At 48.7% G+C, this 13766-nt stretch overlaps 2 protein-coding genes across 2 annotated transcripts; both read left to right on the forward strand.

Moving 5' to 3' along the window:
- Positions 1 to 3092: 3092 nt before the first annotated feature.
- Positions 3093 to 6573, forward strand: LOC100193232 (putative protein kinase superfamily protein). Its single transcript, NM_001138382.1, has 5 exons — positions 3093 to 3662; positions 3746 to 4158; positions 5422 to 5637; positions 5842 to 6006; positions 6121 to 6573. Exons 1-5 carry the CDS (start codon positions 3179 to 3181, stop codon positions 6361 to 6363), a joined length of 1521 nt encoding a protein of 506 aa, NP_001131854.1. The 5' UTR covers positions 3093 to 3178; the 3' UTR covers positions 6364 to 6573.
- A 3089-nt stretch (positions 6574 to 9662) lies between these two features.
- LOC100383237 (Leucine-rich repeat (LRR) family protein) lies at positions 9663 to 11299 on the forward strand. The gene has a single exon (NM_001175899.1). It carries the CDS (start codon positions 9793 to 9795, stop codon positions 10990 to 10992), a length of 1200 nt encoding a protein of 399 aa, NP_001169370.1. The 5' UTR covers positions 9663 to 9792; the 3' UTR covers positions 10993 to 11299.
- Positions 11300 to 13766: the final 2467 nt, after the last annotated feature.

Genomic DNA, 13766 nt, shown 5'->3' on the forward strand with positions numbered 1-13766 from the left:
GTGGAGTTCGCCGTCTTCCGGGACCTAGCCCGAGTCCGAGCCCTGGGTCGGGCGGAGCGGAGTTCGCCGTCTTCCGGGACTTAGCCCGAGTCCGAGCCCTGGGTCGGGCGGAGCGGAGCTTCCTATGGTGCCTTCGGCAGGGCCTGACTGCCTGTCAGCCTCACTCTGTCAAGTGGCACCGCAGTCGGAGTGGCGCAGGCGGCGCTGTCTTTCTGTCAGGCCGGTCAGTGGAGCGGCGAAGTGACGGCGGTCACTTCGGCTTCTGCCGGGGGGCGCGCGTCAGGATAAAGGTGTTAGGCCACCTTTGCATTAAATGCCCCTGCGATTTGGTCGGTCGGTGCGGCGATTTAGTCAGGGTTGCTTCTTAGCGAAGGCAGGGCCTCGGGCGAGCCGAAAATACGTTCGCCGTTGGAGGGGGGCCTCGGGCGAGACGGAAATCCTCCGGGGTCGGCTGCCCTTGTCCGAGGCTAGGCTTGGGCGAGGCGTGATCGAGTCGCTCGAATGGACTGATCCCTGACTTAATCGCACCCATCAGGCCTTAGCAGCTTTATGCTGATGGGGGTTACCAGCTGAGAATTAGGAGTCTTGAGGGTACCCCTAATTATGGTCCCCGACAAGATGATTCCATTTGAGCTAGCAGTTAGACTATTATTAGTTAGCTTGTTTAAACTTTAGATCTACTATTACTAGTTAGTTTTAGTTGCAGCACTACAGATCCAATTATCCAAATAGGCTTCACATTCTTGAGTGTATGGTAAAGGTTGTCAGGCCATAGAGAATTTTTCCAAGACTAATAAGTTTGTAGATGTATGTGAATGTTGCATACATAAATGGTGAGACTGTTAAGCACAATACTCAAATTCACTCATGTTCGATATATCGTCTCGTTTACTTTTACAGCTCAACATAAATAAATTCTTAATTTGTCCATCTTGTGGCACCATTGATAAGTCTATGTATCTTTCTCAACAACAGACCTAACACAGAAATTGTTGTCTGCTTTGTTTTGTCTTTAGACCTAGATGTCCCATGCATGGACAAGATTCTCCAAGAGCTTGAAAGATAAACAGAGAAACAAAAATAAGAAAAAGAAAATCGTTGCTATTGACATGTTCTAGGTACCCCAGTACATATTCTTCACAGATACATATTAGACCAATCATCTAGCACACACTTTCTCATATATGATTCCATAAATACACCCTACCATATAGGATTCCGTAAGATAGGTCTCAGTGTTCAGTGTATAAATAGCTACTAGCAGACAGATGTCAGCTAATGATTTTTTATTAGTGACACCATCTATTGATCACAATTCAGATTTTATAATACCGCCAATTTATAATGACCCATTATTATATACCATACAGATCCATTTAAGATAGTATTTAGATTATTACTAGTTAGTGTGTATGAACTTTGTATCTAATAGTACTAGTTTACTTATACATGCATTTGATGTGCAAAATCAGAAAAAGCAAAAAAAATAAGATTTGGTTTGCATGTTGACGAATGATTACTGCTAGAAATGATATTAGTGCTATACATATCTTTGTGACAATAAGTGTATATCTTGATATTTTTATGCTGATAGATAACCGACATATATGGCGGTTAATAATTGATATGGTTACCATGTTTTACAGTAGCATATCAAATTTTGCATCATAGCACCTAAGATTGTATTGGTTTTCTCCAATATCTTATATATGAAAATGATTACCCTATACTGAAGTTGATAGATAGAGCCACATATTTATAGAGGAAAAAAGGAAGATGGAGCCATAACATGTCGTTTAAACTGTTTTGCCATGCATTTTGTTTTCAGACGATCTTGACATTCGTGTGAATGATCAGTGAGAAATTAATGACAAATGCAAAACATATCAAAGCAACCATCTAGTACCAAAGCAATTAAATATCTAAGATGGTTATGTGAGCTAGGTTTTACCGTGCTCGTTAATGTCAAAATAGCTACTAGTAAATACATGCCACCTAATACATTTTTATTACAGGGCGTTTAGATCCATTCATTTAGAGAAATTAGAATTCACTCAATAAAATAACTTATTTAGTTTGGAATTTGATTTTATGCATTAGTTCAGATATAAGGCTATCTCAAATTCATGAGGTGGATGGTGGGAAATGATTTTATGCATTAGTAGAATTTGTTTCTACTTTGTAACTTATATGACACTCTTCTTCTCACTCCTCTATAGTAAAAATGTAGCACATAAATATCTCCGACATCTTGCTAATAATAATATACAAATATATTTTGCATAAAACCGAATTAGCTTAATTAATATATGCCTAAATTACTATTAGGGCCCGTTTGTTTCGTTGGAATTGAATTCTATTTTAATAATTATAATTTAGATAAAATTAATTAAGTTTATATATTTATATATGTAATATATTTGTATATTATCCTAAATCATATGAGAGAGATAGTTATATAGTACATTTATGTTATAGAGACGCAAGTAGAAGAGTATGCTATAAGTTATACATCGGAAAATTAGCATGTAAATCTATAGAATCAATTTCCATCTCTCACCCCATGAATTTGAGATAGACTTATATAATAACTTTGGAAAGTGGTGGAATGTCATATTCTAAAAAATAGCATATTCCATTAGTAAGATTCTAATTCCTCGAAATGAAAGGAAACAAACGAGGCCTTATTAGAATGGAATTCAATTCTAATGATCTAAACGGGGCGTTAGTGAAATTGTTAGCTAACCTATTTGTCGAACTCAGATCCTCTGTCTAAGAGTTTGCTACATATAGCTGGAGTTCTTTTTAGACTAATGAGTTTGCAGCGAGACTGATAAGCACACTACCCAAATACACGCATGTTTTAACGTCTATTTTACTTTTATAGGTCAACACAACTAAATCCTTAATTTGGCTATCTTATGACACCCTTACAGGTCCAGCTACGAAGCACTAACGCAGAAACCGCTGTCTGGCTTTGTTTGGTCGTTAGGACTACATGTTTTCTGCATGCAGAAGATCCTCGAAAAGTAGCCTGGAAGAGAAACGAAAATAAGAAAAAAAAATATTTGCATCTCTTCTCTGAGGATTCAGAGAATTGTGACTCCTGTGTGGAGAATTCATTGCTAGATCGCAACGCACCGTCGTCTTGTTTTAATCGCATGAGGAGATCGAAGCGATGATGTCGCGTACGAACACCGGCGGCACGTCGGCGCGACAGAACAGCGACGAGTCTGTCTCCCCGAGGTGCGTCCTCGACGACGGCGGCTATAGGATGAGCACCAGCAACGCCGGCAGTAGCACCACGACCACCATGGCCAGCGGCAGCAGTACCCCAGCAACGACGAGCGCGTCGTCTCCAGCTACAACGGTGGCGGTGACGACGTACACCGACCCATCCGCGCTACTGAAGGCGGCCGGGCGGCGCGACGGGTCGGCGGCGCCGCCGTGGAAGGCCGTGGCCGAGGCGTGGCGGTCCAGGGCCAAGCGCCAGCTCTCTGTCCGCATCCCGTCGTTAGGGCCCACGATGTCGTCGACACTGCGGCGTCTGAGCAGCCGCCGGACGGACAACATCGAGGTGCACGAGTTCTGCGTCCTCAAGCCGACCCTCCGCACTTTCTCCCTCGCCGAGCTCAAGAAGGCCACCCGCAACTTCAGCAAAGGTGAATGATCATCACCGACCATCAGCCTAGTTCTGTTCACCATGCATGGATCGACACACCTATTTGGGTGCACACACATGCAGAGAACGTGGTGGGCAGGGGAGGGTTCGCCAAGGTGTATCGAGGCAGCCTCCCCGGCGGCGAGCTGGTGGCGGTGAAGAAGCTGACGGCAACGCAGGGGGCCGAACGGATGGAGGGCTTCCTGTCGGAGCTGGGGCACGTGGTGAACGTGAGCCACCCCAACATCGCCAGGCTCGTGGGCGTGGGCGTCGACGGCGGCGAGCACCTCGTGTTCCCCTTCTCCCGCCTCGGCTGCCTCTCCGGGATGCTCCACAGCAACAGCGGCGCAGAGCCCATGCCGTGGGAGGCGAGGTACAGGGTGGCGCTGGGCACTGCGCGCGGGCTAGAATACTTGCACGAGAGGTGCGCCCGGAGAATCGTGCATAGGGACATCAAGCCCGCCAACATCCTCCTCATGGACAACTATGAACCCCTGGTATGCATGCATGATTTTCAAATCAAATACTTTATCTAACAAACTATACCATCATTCTAGGTTTTGTTCCAACTTAGTCAGAACTTTTTGTATCTTTTATCTTGTTTATAGAAAAATATAATGCACCAAGATCTACAGCATAAGGACTTCGACAAAGCTAGAGAAACTCTATTTAAAACAAAACTAAAGTGAATAACTTGGAATAGATAGAGAGTATTTAAATCATTCATACGGCTTTCTCTATTTGATGACAAATTAATGTGCGCCCCTAGCTAATAAAAAGTTGAACGATTAGCGATAAAATTGATTATATTCCCCAACTTCTACCATACAAAGTAAAAAACTGACAGTGATAACGGTTTAGAATCGGTGGTTGTGTAGTCGTGAATCAAACGTGCTCAAATATCGTAAATTAAATTTTCTTTTCGTCCTCTTCACCCCATCCTCACCGTCTCTCTAGAGAGTTATGAGAGGGCTAGGGTTTGGGGTCAAGGCCTTTCTAACTTATTAAGGAAAAAAGTAGGACAATGTTGCACACTGTAGGAATCGAACACACAACCTGCTGATTTAAACACTAAAGCATAACGCCGCACTACATATGCATTAGTAATTACAAAGGAATATATAAAGGTTTTAAAAGTTGAGGTATGATACTAAGCCATAACGGGTCCTCCACCACTGCTTGCAAGGCTAGGGCAAGGGCATAATGACATCATGTCATAGCGAAGCTAGTGTGGTAGTTGTAAATGGGGATGCTCTAACACTAAAGGCGACAGACACCAATGAGTGGAAGGCATTGTGTGGGTAGAGATCGAGTTGGGAGCATGCATGCATGGTATTGATCGAGTGATGGCGGTGGGCTTGAAGCTACCCAATAATAAGGACACAAACACAAGAGATGTAGATGCATGCATATGTAAATAAAGGTTGGCAGACATGTCGTCGAACTAACGTTAATTAAGGGGGTCGGGAAAGGATGTACCAGTGTGACGTGTACATGTGGTGTTGGGCGATGAGCACTGCATGCCGCAGCTGCTGGTAGTTAGCTAGCTAGCATATATAGGTACCACATGCATATGCATGGTTCATCCTTTATAGTAGCCGTACCGTGTTAGTTAGCAATCATTGGATCGGACTGGTTCAGTCACTAATATTGCATTGCTGCTCGATTCAATTGTTCTACGTACGATCGACATGCACATGCACATGTGACCGACCGAGCTACTGTACGTCCTCGTCCTCATTCGATCATGCATATGCCAGATCTGCGATTTCGGGCTGGCGAGGTGGCTGCCGGCGAAGCTGACGCACCTGCAGGTGAGCGTGTTCGAGGGCACCTTCGGCTACGTGCCGCCCGAGTACACGACGCACGGCGTGTTCAGCGAGAAGACGGACGTGTTCGCTCTCGGCGTCGTGCTGCTCGAGCTCCTCACCGGCCGCCGCGCCGTCGACACCGCCAAGCTCAGCCTCGTCGCATGGGTATGTATGTATGTATGTCACCTGCATGCATGCACTGCTAGCTAGCTGCGCTGCGCATGGCGGTGAGCGAGCACTCGATCTGATAGATGATCTATCCGATAATGCATGCATGGTTCTGACTTTTGAGTTCTGACGACGATCCATCTCGCGTGCGGGCGCGTGTCTCGTCGTTGCAATTGCAACCATGCATGCATGTGCATGCAGGCAAAGCAGTACCTCGAAGTCGACGACGACGACGAGGACGAGACCCTCAAGATGGCCGACCCAGCGCTGGGCGGCCGGTACGACGCCGAGCAGCTCCGGAACATGGCGTGGGCGGCCAAGCTCTGCGTCCACGCCTCCCCGCACCAGCGCCCACAGATGAGCGAGGTACTACTGTCTACTACTACGACCCTCTCCTCTTCTGCCACAGTACTTGCATTGCATCAGTCGTTAGTATGCATGGCTGGAGGAATAATGTACCATGCAATGCAACACGTACAGGTGGTGCAGATACTAGCAGGAGAGGGGGCGCATCTACGTGGCGGCAGGGGGGCCCACGGGGTCGACGACGAGCTGCTGCCGGAGACGGACGGCTACGACGGCGACGCGGCGCCTGGGTACGTGGATGATCTGAGCCGCCATAAGGCGCTCGCCTTCGCCGTCGACGTCGACGTGGACTCGGACGAGGATTCCACGCCACCAGTGCGACACGCACCCGCCACCACGTTTGTTCGTGAAGTGTAGCTGGGCACGGTCGCACGGGCGGGCGGCAACGACATCCTCTTTTTTTTGTCGTGCCTGTGATGATGTGTATATTTTGCATATGTATATACAAAATTAAAGGGAAAGAATTGTCAGATTGCGGCATTGTGTATGGTGCGAGTGAGGAAGAAGCTGAGGAAATCAAAGGGGTAATTGAAAATTGGCATATTGAGTCACCGAACTGCCAAAACCAGTAAAACGAGTCTTGACTCTTGAGCTTGGTCGTCCATCTAAAACTGAATTTGTTCGAACCGGATGACAACGTTGCGTGTCACGATGGAGCGCACTAATGAAAGTCTGAGGTGACATAGAATGCTAAGTGTTCGGGATCCAAGTGACACCATGAGTCAGGTTTGAGGATCCAATTGATTTCAACCGTGCAACATGGCACATCATGTTATCCGATTTAACTAAATTTAGTATTGGATGGTCAGGTAAGTTTGGAGGACCAGTTATTCTGGTTTTAAGAGTTCAGGGAACTATGTAACACATCATATCAGTTTTTCAAAATCCCATCACTATTTAAATTGAATAACATGTCCTTAGAGGACAAAATTTAGATCACGTCAGTCGCTGGAGACAGTCCTATGATCTTAAAGCTACTAGCTGGCAACATTATTAACCGGGGTCGTGCTTTGTTCCCCACACGCTGCATGGCAATCATTGTACCACGAGTGACGAAGCTTCTCGTGCCAGAGCAGTATCACAAAAAAAAAAAAACACACACACACAACGATTAAAACCATGCGCTGGAGTCACTGGCTTAATTACTACAGTATATATATGCCAAGATCGATCACTGCGTACGTACACCTGGATTATAGAGTATTATTATTGCATTAAACCAAAAAAAATCTTGTTTTGCCACACCCACCGTACGTGATGCGAGCGTGACTGCACCTGTGAAAACTTTGTCTCTAACAGTTGGTAGTAGGGGGGCTTCATTATTCCTTCTGCACCATGTGTATTATTAAAAACCCACAAGCACCTCTGAATTAGCCGCCGCATTGGTGGGTGCCTCACTTTAGGGTATTAAATGCTAGATTCTTTGTCCTGAGAAATTTACTGCCATCCGCGTTCCAGAACGGGAAAAAAGAGAGAAGAGGATGTTTTTTTGTTGTTTGAATTAATTTTCTTTTAAAATTTCGGCCGCCAGAAGCTGCTGCGGACCACGCTATATATTGAACATGTTTATTTTAATCTTCTTCTTACGTAATCCTAACAATACTTAGATTCTCCTCGCAGTCAGATTCTAATAAAACCTTGTCGGAAAAAACCCATTGTTCGTGGGTTTTTTTTTTTACTTGGGTTAAAGGTGGTAGTACAAATTAGGCACGGTGGCCGTCCTGTTTAAGACGTACGGCACAATTTATGGTCATCGTACCCGGAGTAATGAAGATCGTCTTGTCACGTACTAGTATCCCAAACACAACAATCAAACATTCATGACCTACCAAATTAATTACTATTCCAAACAATACGAGACAGCACCAGCACCTGAATCTTATGCGGCACCGGCACCCATCACCGCGTGTGTATACATACATACATATGTAGGTATATACATAATAGTACTACTATTTATGCATATTAATCAGAATAAACGCTAAAGTTGGTATGATGGCGCTCATGATGTATTAGGATGTTCACTTCAGATTAAAACCAACTGTTCGTACTGCTGCAGATATAATCCATAAAACATAAAATAAAACACCGTAGAAGAAGTTGGTACTAATTAAAAATCCATCCCCGCAGCTCCGTGAAGGCGCATTATTATCGCATGCAACGCGCGAGACGACGGGACATTTGGATTTGGATAAAGGTGGTCGTCGTCATGCCGTAGCTAGCCTTGGTAGTCCATCTTTATTTTTTGTCCCCCCTTGCCAGAGACTTGATGCTCTCGCTTACCCATGATTAGGGCAAAACAAAGCACAACATGACGAAAGAATCTGCTGCAATGCAACAAACCTTTTTCCCGCCCGCCTGCCTGACTGCCTTGGCTGGCTCGTCACCGTGGCAAGCACGATCATCAGTCAGGACCGCGGGCGGCGCGTGGAGATTCGTGCTGGCGACCGCAGGCCGCAGCCGCGGTTGTGAAGCGCACGGGCTGACCAAGTGACGATCCTTCTTCCTTCGCCAGCCGCCTTGCTGTCTGCCTGCCTCCGTTGTTGCGCTGCGTCTCTCACCTCTGCACTCCCTCCGACCGTGGGGTGGCACTTGGCAGTAGCAGTGGCAGTGGCAGTGGCAGCTAGTGACCGCTGGCACGTGGGGTCCACAGCTCATTGGGCGGAGGAGGCTGGCCAGCGCGCCAACGCGGCGACACGATGAGCGAAGAAGGAAGGCTCCTGGGCCCACGCGCACGCTGTCACGTGCGGGCACAGACGAGCGGGCCCGATCGTCATTGGTGCGCGCCACCCAACACACCGGACACGTTGTTACCTTTCCTTCCACCCCAAGACACAGAGTACCCACTCAAGACAGGAAAATTCGCTATTTTGTCAATTCCAGCTTGGACTCTTCACCGTGACTATAATTTGTGAGATCGTCTATGTCTATGATTTGATTTATAAACCTGAAAAAGTTCACAAGTGAGAGTGACAAAATAACAAATGGCTCAAGATCAATATGGCACCTGCACAATCACACCAAGTTCTTGAATCACACCTCACCATATCTTATTAGCTAAAAAATAACAAAAAATAGACTACAAAGTTATGATGTTTTTTTTTTGCATATTCTCATAGTAAAAAAACGTATAATTTGATAGCTTCTTAAGCGTAAAACACTACACGTAGTTATTATGCGTACTTTGTCATACAGTAGCAAATCACATGTATAAGCTATAGCTTTGTCACGTTGAAGTTATGTGTGTATACATCGAAGTTTATTCTGCTAGCTATATATTAATACTATGTGTATATTTTTTTCGAAGAAAAAATAATATACACATATAATTGTCTGCCCGATCACACCCAATTCGATTAGAAAGAATCAGGTGAATGTTCACCGTTCTTGTGGAGCAACACATTGACCTCTCTCTCCATCCCCTGTGTCCCCTCCAGGCTCCAGCTCCGACTCCACCAGCACGGCTTCCGATGCACGGGCTCGTCTCGTCCAGCAATGCCTGAAGCTGCCATGCGGGGCCGGAGGTATCCGGGACCCGGGCGTCGGTGGGAAACACTCTTCGCCAAGCGGAGCCCCCACCGCCTCGGCCGCACGCACGCGCTTCAAAGCACAGAACCCCCATTCCCCCAAAGACCTCTCTCCCCCCAAGCTCAGCACAGCAGCAGCAGGTAGCAGCCACCAGTCCACCACCACCCCACTCCGCCAGTGCGCCGCGCAGTGAGCTGCTGCCTGCTGTCTGACTGTCACCGCTGCCGCCGCCACGCCCACGCCTCATCAAGCGAGGCAATGGCGTCGCGGCTCCTGCCGTTGGTCGCGGCGCTCCTCCTCCTCCTCCTCCTGACGGCGGCGTCGTCCGAGGCGACGCTGCACCCGGTGGACTACCTGGCGCTGCAGGCGGTGCGGCGGGCGCTGTCGGACCTGCCGGGCTCCCGCTTCTTCGCGTCGTGGGACTTCACGGGCGACCCCTGCTCGTTCGCGGGCGTGTCGTGCACGGCCGACGGCGCCCGCGTGGAGACGCTGGCGCTGGGCGACCCGCGCGCGGGCGCGCCGGGCCTCGGGGGCGCGTTCCCGTCCGCGGCCGTCGCCAGGCTGCCGGCGCTGACGTCGCTGTCCCTCGTGCCGGGGCGCGTCACGGGCGGCCTCCCCGCCGCCGTGGCCGCGCTCCCGGCGCTCCGCTTCCTCGCGCTCGCCGGGAACCTGCTCTCCGGCGACCTCCCGCGCGCGTTCGCGCCGGCGCTGCGCACCGTCGACCTCAGCAAGAACGGGTTCACGGGGACGGTACCGGCGCCGCTCCTCCAGCTGCGGGGCCTGCGCACGCTCGTGCTCTCGCACAACGCCCTCTCGGGCGAGATCCCGCGGTCGGTGCGGGCGCCGCTGCTCCACCTCGACCTGCGCGGGAACCGGCTGTCGGGCGGGGTGCCGCCGCTGCCGGGCACGCTGGCGTACCTGTCGCTGGCGGGGAACCGTCTGTCGGGCCCCGTCGGCGGCGTGCTGCGGCGCCTGCCGAGGCTGACGTTCCTCGACCTCGGCCGGAACTGGCTGTCGGGCGAGGTCCCGGGCGAGGTGTTCGCGTTCCGGCGCATCGCGTACCTGCAGCTGCGGAAGAACGCCTTCTCGGGCGAGCTCCGGCCCGCGGGGCGCGTGCCGGCGGGCGCCACGGTGGACCTGAGCCACAACGCGCTGTCGGGGCGCGTGCCGCCCGAGCTGGCCACCGCCGGCGCCGTTTACCTGAACGGGAACCGGCTCGCGGGCGAGGTGCCGCGCGAGGTGGCGGCGGCGGCGGAGGCCGGGCGGATGCGCGTGCTGTTTCTGCAGGACAACTTCCTGACGGGGGTCGGCGTGGGCGGCGCGCTGCCGGCCAGCGCCGCCGTGTGCGCGCACTGGAACTGCGTCGCGCCGCCGCCGGCTGTGGTGGCCGCGTGCCCCGCCAAGGGCGGCAGGGGACGCCGCCGGCCGCAGGCGCAGTGCCGCGGCCGGACGGGGTGAGTTGCTTGTTTCTTCTGTTATTCACACCCAATCGAGATCGAGGAGGAGGAGGAGGAGGGGGTTTAGTGGGTGGGTTTAGTGATGAATGATGATGATGGTCAGGACAGGACGTCGTCTCATTGCTCATGAGATGAAGACCCACAAGTGATTAGCAATAATTTTTGGTGTACATTTTTTAGTTCGCGGTTAATCCTGGGATGATTTTGTCGGCTGGACACATGATGTCGATGTCGGAGATCACTACTACTGCACTGCATAGGGAAAAGTTTGTGTAAAGGAAAAGCTAGGATTCTTGTTGGTTGGTCTCACTCTCACTCTCATCTCCGAGAACTTGTACTTTTTTTTTGTTGTCATTTGATTTGCACCATATATATCTAATGCATTTCTGTCTGTCGATGGTAAAGCAAATGCGAGAGCTCTGTTTTTACGCCTCTGCACTAGGTACTACAAAGCTGTAATAGTAATAGATAAGTAGAGCGATATGGTTGTTCCTGAATTCTTATGCGCGGTACCAGTACATACAATACGATCTGTATGTACCGGTGTCGAGGCTATTTGATATCGAAATCCAGCGGGACAGATACTACTACTAGTACACAGCAACAACACAACCTGCTGTCCGTCCATACGAAGTTCACTCAAATCCTGCTGTTTTAACGCCTAAAAGTTTAAAATTTCGTTTCGAAACCGTTATCGGCTCCTCCTGCCTCCCTCCCTTTTTGGTCCTCCTCGTTTGACCCCGTCCGTCGTCCAGCTTTCGCTTTGCTCGTCTTTCCCTCCTCCCCAAGTCCTCCGCTTTTGGAAGAGGCTGGGAACTGACAGGGAACGAACGGATCTCGTGTCAGTCCAGTCACAGTCGGCCAGTCTCACACACAACGACGACAGTAGTCTTCCATCTCCATATTCTTATTAGCGAGAGACCTTTGTAACCTTTTGACAAGGAAAAAAGCATGGAGAGAAGTAGAGCAGGAGGAGCAGTGCTTACGAGTACTTACTAGAGATTAGAGAACAAAGAGCGGTAGATTCGACGACCCAAAAATCTCTTGGAATCCGAGGGATCCCCCCAATTCATGGCCACAGATCTCTTTTCCCCTGTTTGGCGAGAAGGGATGGGATGATGGCAGCCAGAACATGGTTTCCTAGGCCCTAGCCGAAGGCCGAAGCAAAAGCCTGTTTTGCTCTTTTGGATAGGTGTGTTTGAGCTGCGACATTCTGTTTGTTTGGCTTTAATTCATACCGACTTCTATACTGTCGGCTTTAATCTAAAGCCAACAGCCCCATGGCTTTGGTCCGCATGATGAGGCATCATTGGCCGTGCTGCAGTGCAGCCGTTGTGTTGTGCTTGTGCCCGAAAGAAGCAGAAGCAGAAGCTATCATGGTCGTTGGGCGTCAGCGGCGACAACCCTCTAGATCCCATCATCCATGGTCAGTTAGAGCCTTTAGTATTAGTAGAGGGTGGATGGACCAGTCAGGCTAATGAGCGCCGTTGATTGCTTAATAAACAGCCTGCGCTCACTGATGATGATACTGATACAGCATGCCTGATCGTCGATGCCATGGTAGTACGTCACTGTCTGTCTGTCTCTGCTGGCTTGCCATTCAAGGCGCCGTCTGAATCTGAATCCTGAACGCCTGAGCTGAGCCCACCCCTGCAACCTGCATCGGCACAGCCAGCATGTCCTGGTTGTCTGGCGTGCCTTGGGCGCTGCTGCTAGCAAGTAGCGACGGCCCTGGCCTGACGGGCCCGTTGCGGAATGTGAGATAGAGATAGCCATTGCACGTTGGTTTCAGGGCCTCACGGGTTGTGTGGCGCGTGCTGCCGTCTGTCTGTCAGTTGTTCACCACCTTCCCCTGCTCTTGGTGATAAGCATTATTAGCTGCTGAATTTGCAGACTGCTTGTATAAATCTCTTCTCCAATCTAAAATAAAAGAAAAAGGTCTTCCAGCAATTAGGCCCACGAAGCAAGCGAAGCCCAAAATGATATTCGATGACTATTTACTCTGTTAAGTAGGTATATGGGTTAAATTATTTTATTAGGCAAAAACATTCGCCTAATGAGTAAATGTGCGTTAAGACGTGCTACCTTTTTCATTTCCGTTAAACCTGTGGGTATAAAATATCCGGTATAAACTTAGTCTAAAAACATGAACTTGTGATTAAGTCATCTATATCTTTTAACTGTTTAACAACCTTTTGCGATAATGTCATAGTAGGCTTAACATCTATACGATAACCATGCAATTAAACATGTAATCTGTTACATTATACTGTTCCAGTGTTGCTATTTTATTCAATTATTCATGGTGTTCTTAAATAGATGATCGAATGATGCTAGAAATTTTGTATTTAGATGGATATATTAGAAATTTGTATAATGTAGAACCGTAAAATGTTTAGGGTATGTTTGGTTGGGCTGTGGCTGTGAAAAAAACTGCTGTGGGCTGTGAGCTATGGGAAAAGCTGCTGTGGGTTGTTAGCTGTTAAAAAGCTAAAAACCGTTTGGTCGAAACTAATAAAAATCGTTAAAAGTTATTCGATATACATTTTCACAGTTCCATCTAAAAGTCACTAAAAACAGGTCTAGTGGTGCTTTCAATTTTGCACTGCGAGAAAGTCAGTTTTTTGAAAAAAGCTGCTTTCTTGATCCAGTCCTTTGATTTAGCTTTTGACTTTTAGGGGATAAAAGTCAAAACCAAAAGTCAAACCAAACACACTCTTAATCTTTGTGAGTACGAATGATCTATATCTATATGATATAGGTACGCTCAGGAGT

The sequence above is a fragment of the Zea mays genome, chromosome 4, assembly GCF_902167145.1.
Source record: "Zea mays cultivar B73 chromosome 4, Zm-B73-REFERENCE-NAM-5.0, whole genome shotgun sequence".
Lineage (NCBI taxonomy): Eukaryota > Viridiplantae > Streptophyta > Magnoliopsida > Poales > Poaceae > Zea > Zea mays.

Bases quoted from the DNA above. Each gene is read 5' to 3' on its own strand.
- LOC100383237 (NM_001175899.1), top strand. From the start codon at position 9,793: ATGGCGTCGCGGCTCCTGCCGTTGGTCGCGGCGCTCCTCCTCCTCCTC.
- LOC100193232 (NM_001138382.1), top strand. From the start codon at position 3,179: ATGATGTCGCGTACGAACACCGGCGGCACGTCGGCGCGACAGAACAGC. The intron at 4,159-5,421 runs GTATGCATGCAT...TGCATATGCCAG, and splicing joins TGGACAACTATGAACCCCTG to ATCTGCGATTTCGGGCTGGC. The intron at 5,638-5,841 runs GTATGTATGTAT...ATGTGCATGCAG, and splicing joins AGCTCAGCCTCGTCGCATGG to GCAAAGCAGTACCTCGAAGT.